At 58.0% G+C, this 5,453-nt stretch overlaps 1 protein-coding gene across 1 annotated transcript in view; it reads right to left on the minus strand.

Annotated features, from left to right (window-relative positions):
* Positions 1–855: 855 nt before the first annotated feature.
* slc50a1 (solute carrier family 50 member 1) overlaps positions 856–5,453 on the minus strand; it is an 80,257-nt gene continuing 75,659 nt past the window's right edge. Inside the window, exons 2-4 of the mRNA XM_038787074.1 lie at positions 4,499–4,734; positions 3,227–3,346; positions 856–1,216 (exon numbers count right to left, since the gene is read on the minus strand). Coding sequence (XP_038643002.1) covers positions 1,112–1,216; positions 3,227–3,346; positions 4,499–4,734 — 461 coding nt within the window. The 3' untranslated portion in view covers positions 856–1,111. The remainder of the gene's footprint in view (positions 1,217–3,226; positions 3,347–4,498; positions 4,735–5,453) is intronic.

Raw genomic sequence — 5,453 nt, forward strand, 5'->3', positions numbered from 1 at the left:
GGGACCCGTACCCCAGGGAGAGTCAGTGTGTGTGGGACCCCAGTGAGAGTCAGTGTGTGTGGGACCCCGTACCCCAGTGAGAGTCAGTGTGTGTGGGACCCGTACCCCAGTGAGAGTCAGTGTGTGTGGGACACGTACCCCAGTGAGAGTCAGTGTGTGTGGGACCCCAGTGAGAGTCAGTGTGTGGGGGACCCGTACCCCAGTGAGAGTCAGTGTGTGTGGGACCCGTACCCCAGTGAGAGTCAGTGTGTGGGGGACCCGTACCCCAGTGAGAGTCAGTGTGTGTGGGACCCCAGTGAGAGTCAGTGTGTGTGGGACCCCAGTGAGAGTCAGTGTGTGTGGGACCCGTACCCCAGTGAGAGTCAGTGTGTGTGGGACCCGTACCCCAGTGAGAGTCAGTGTGTGGGACCCCAGTGCGAATCAGTGTGTGTGGGACCCGTACCCCAGTGAGAGTCAGTGTGAGTGTGGGACCCGTACCCCAGTGAGAGACAATGTGTGTGGGACCCCAGTGAGAGTCTGTGTGTGTGGGACGCGTACCCCAGTGAGAGTCAGTGTGTGTGGGACCCGTACCCCAGTGAGAGTCAGTGTGTGTGGGACCCGTACCCCAGTGAGAGTCAGTGTGTGTGGGACCCGTACCCCAGTGAGAGTCAGTGTGTGTGGGACCCCAGTGAGAGTCAGTGTGTGTGGGACCCGTACCCCAGTGAGAGTCAGTGTGTGTGGAACTGTACCCCAGTGAGAGTCAGTGTGTGTGGGACCCGTACCCCAGTGAGAGTCAGTGTGTGTGGAACTGTATCCCAGTGAGAGTCAGTGTGTGTGGAACCCCTACCCCAGTTACAAAAAATAACGGAAGCATAATTAACATTAAAAAAAGGCCTTTATTTTATCGAACATTTGTGATGTGCAAAACGGTCTCCCTCGGGAGTCAACTTGGACGGTCTTGACTGAATCGGGGGGGGTGGGGTGTGGGGGGAGGGGGGTTTGATCGCTCATTTGTGACGCAGTCTCTCATCCTCTTGGCTTGTGCTGGGTTCTGGCGGAGACAGGACTGCCTCCGTTTCACTGTAGAACTGGTCCAGAGTTCAGGCAAAATTGGCATCCTGCGAAGTAGGCCTCAGGCCTGAACGGGGCGGTACGCGTACTTCTCCTGTCCTGAGGAGAAGGACCAAAATAGGTAAAACCGGACCAGGCTCGTCAGGATTCCAGGAACATTGGGAACCTGGATGGGTGTTGGGGAGGGGGAGGGAGGGAGCGAAAAAGATTTGTTTAAAAAAAAAACACACCAACAGTCAGAACGTTAACCCAGCCGTCCCAAAGCACTTGCAATAAAGAGCGCCCCCTGCAACGTTAACCCTCTGATTGGTCAGCACATCCTCGGGGAGGGGGTGGGGGGCTCCCTCAGTACTGACCCTCCCACAGTGCGGCACTCCCTCAGTACTGACCCTCCCACAGTGCGGAGCTCCCTCAGTACTGACCCTCCCACAGTGCGGCATTCCCTCTGTACTGACCCTCTGACAGTGCGGCGCTCCCTCAGTACTGACCCTCCCACAGTGCAGCAGTCCCTCAGTACTGACCCTCCCACAGTGCGGCACTCCCTCAGTACTGACCCTCTGACAGTGCGGCGCTCCCTCAGTACGGACCCTCCCACAGTGCGGCACTCCCTCAGTACTGACCCTCTGACAGTGCGGCGCTCCCTCAGTACGGACCCTCTGACAGTGCGGCGCTCCCTCAGTACGGACCCTCCCACAGTGCGGCACTCCCTCAGTACTGACCCTCTGACAGTGCGGCGCTCCCTCAGTACTGACCCTCTGACAGTGCGGCGCTCCCTCAGCACTGACCCTCCCACAGTGCGGCGCTCCCTCAGTACTGACCCTCCCACAGTGCGGCACTCCCTCAGTACTGACCCTCCCACAGTGCGGCGCTCCCTCAGTACTGACCCTCCCACAGTGCGGCACTCCCTCAGTACTGACCCTCCCACAGTGTGGTGCTCCCTCAGTACTGACCCTCTGACAGTGTGGTGCTCCCTCAGTACTGACCCTCTGACAGTGCGGCACTCCCTCAGTACTGATCCTCCGACAGTGCGGCACTCCCTCAGTACTGACCCTCTGACAGTGCGGCGCTCCCTCAGTACTGACCCTCCGACAGTGCGGCGCTCCCTCAGTACTGACCCTCCCACAGTGCGGCGCTCCCTCAGTACTGACCCTCCGACAGTGCGGCACTCCCTCAGTACTGACCCTCCGACAGTGTGGCGCTCCCTCAGTACTGACCCTCCCACAGTGCGGCGCTCCCTCAGTACTGACCCTCCGACAGTGCGGCGCTCCCTCAGTACTGACCCTCTGACAGTGCGGCACTCCCTCAGTACTGACCCTCTGACAGTGCGGCACTCCCTCAGTACTGACCCTCTGACAGTGCGGCACTCCCTCAGTACTGACCCTCTGACAGTGCGGCACTCCCTCAGTACTGACCCTCACACAGTGCGGTGCTCCCTCAGTACTGACCCTCCGACAGTGTGGCGCTCCCTCAGTACTGACCCTCTGACAGTGCGGCGCTCCCTCAGTACTGACCCTCCGACAGTGTGGTGCTCCCTCAGTACTGACCCTCTGACAGTGCGGCGCTCCCTCAGTACTGACCCTCCGACAGTGTGGCGCTCCCTCAGTACTGACCCTCAGTGGGTGAATTGAGACTAGTGTCAAGCTGGGTCACTCAATGCGCCACTGATTTGAGTGAGGGAGAGTTTTGTGGTTCGTGAACCATTAAATGTGTCAGTGTCCGAAAGTCTCCACGGAAAAACACTCAAGAGAAACCAGGAGGAGGCCATTCAGCCCCTCCAGCCTACCCCCGACATTCAAGCAGAGAGTGACTGATCTGTATCTTAACCCCATGTCCATGACCCTTAACCCCTCACCCTTCACCCAGCACAAACCGATCAGTTCAAGCTTCCAAGTGACCCCGTCAGCTACTGTGGGGGGAATGTTCCGGAATCTCCCTTCTTTTAGTGTTAGGAATCGCTTCCTGGCACGCCCGGCCCTTCGTCAGAATGGTAGGTTCTGCACGTCCCCCCCCCCCCATACCTTGTTTTTGACTTTCCCGATCGAATCCTTCAATCGTCTCAAACTCCCCCCCCCACCATCCTCGATCCTCCACACTCCAGAGCCTCGTCTGTGCGACCCTCCCTCGGAATTTAACAAACGTGCGGCCCAACAATCTGCTGCCCCGCCTAGTGAATTACCACAATGTAGTAGTCGGACATCTGGAGGCCGTACAGAGTCCAGGAGGTGGAGGTAAGGATTGTTGCGACTGTGAGTGAGAACGAAAGGCATTTTGTCGACCGAGTTCGGATTATTTTGGCCTGGAAAACAGAAGAGGTTGAGGAAAGGGTCACAGCCGGCAGAGATCGTGCAGCCAATCAGCATCCCGCAGCGACCAAACACAGCGGGAATTCAGCCCATTGCCCCTGTCTCCTCTCTCTCTCTCCAACAGTTCTTCCCCCAGAAAGGGGGGGCGGAAAAGAACAACCCTTGTTTCTCTGTTTCGCTTTTCTTTCCTTCCGGGGAACCCGATGGGCCTCAAGGTCAGGCTCACGCACTAGGCCTCACGGGCAACCATCTGGTTGTGGTCAACCGGACGTTAGGCCTGAGGCTCGGAGGTTAACCATACGCTAGGCCCCAGGCTCTGTGGTCAACCGCACGTCAGGTCCCAGCCCCTGTGTTTGACCACATGTTAGATCCTGGGCCTTGTGGTCAACAGCACCCAAGTCCCAGGCCCCATGGTCAACTGCACACTAGGCCCCAGGCCCTGTGGTCAATCGCACGTCAGGTCCCAGCCCCTGTGTTTGATCACATGTTCGGTCCCGGGCCTTGTGGTCAACCGCATGCTACGTCCCAGGCCCAATGTCAACTGTATACTGAGTCCCAGGCTCTCGTGATGCCTCACATTCCATGGCCAACTGCGAGGGCGGCCCCAAGCTTCTTGGCAAACATGTACGGGAGACCCGAGGCTCCGTGACCAACTGCACACCGAGTCTCAGACTCTGTGGTCAATACATGAGAGACCGCAGGCTCCGCGGTCAACTGCACACTAGGCCTCAGGCTCCGCGGACAACTGCACACTAGGCCTCAGGCTCCGCGGACAACTGCACACTAGGCCTCAGGCTCCGCGGACAACTGCACACTAGGCCTCAGGCTCCGCGGACAACTGCACACTAGGCCCCTGGTGCCGTGCCCAATGACATGCTGGTCCCTCGGGACGCATGGCCAACCGCACATTAGGTGCAGTGGCCAACTGCATGCTAGGCCTCAGGCTCCAGGGCCAACAGCACGCCAGGCTTCCTGGTCAACCACGATAACGAGGCCCCAAGGCCAACCACAAACACCAGGCCCCAGGCCTCCCAGCTGTCCCCTCTCTCAGAACCACAGTGAGGCAGAGGAAGGTGGCCTGCCCGTCCGCCCACCTTCTGCCCAACCCCGTTACTGCGGAGAATCGGCGTGCGAGTGTTTTTTACCAGGTCAGCCAGAGGGGAGAGGTACATGCTGATGGTGAAGGCGCTGCATATCAAGCCCAATTGGTTGAGACGGTTCACTGGGTCCGATATCAGTATTGAGAAGTAGAGATAGACGGTTGTTAAGATCGCTCCAGCAAAGGTAACCTTGGCCGCCACCTGAACCTGCAGAGGGAAAGAGAAATACGAGTTAAACACCTTCAGGATCTCAACCTCCGAAACCAGAAGCTGGATCAAGCCTCAGGCTCCTTGGGGGCAATCAGGTGATCACGTGACGTCTATCACCCAACGCCCTTGCTCCATTATTTACCTCTGTACCCTTAGGCATTGACCGACACCAGATACCCTCTCAAGACTCGAGGGAAACTCGAGTTAGGAGGCTGTGGGTTCAAGTCCCCACTCCGGACAATCAGCCCCGTTATAGTCCAACACTCCCAGTGGCAGTAGTGAGGGAGTGTTGCCGTGTCGAAGGTGCTGTCTTTCTATAATTCATGAGGAACCACATTTGTGCTAAATTCACACACTAGGCCCCAGACCCTGTGGTTAGACACATAGTGTGCGTGTGTGTATGTCTCACACGGAGCTAGGCCTCAGGAACTGTGTACACACACACACTCTAGGCCCCAGGCCCTGTGGTCAACCACACACACTCTAGGCCCCAGGCTCCATGGTCAACCACACACACTCTAGGCCCCAGGCTCCATGGTCAACCACAGACACACACTAGGCCCCAGGCCCTGTGGTCAACCACAGGCACACACTAAGCCAAATGGTCAACCACACGTACATTAGGCCTCAGGCTCTGTGATCACACATACACACACTAGGCGCCAGGCTCCATGGTCAACCACACACACACACACACACTAGGTCGAGGCTCCATGGTCAACCACACACACACTAGGCCCCAGGCCCTGTGGTCAACCACACACACACACACACACACACACTAGGCGCC

Source organism: Scyliorhinus canicula, chromosome 30 (assembly GCF_902713615.1).
Source record: "Scyliorhinus canicula chromosome 30, sScyCan1.1, whole genome shotgun sequence".
In the NCBI taxonomy this organism is placed as follows: Eukaryota; Metazoa; Chordata; class Chondrichthyes; order Carcharhiniformes; family Scyliorhinidae; genus Scyliorhinus; species Scyliorhinus canicula.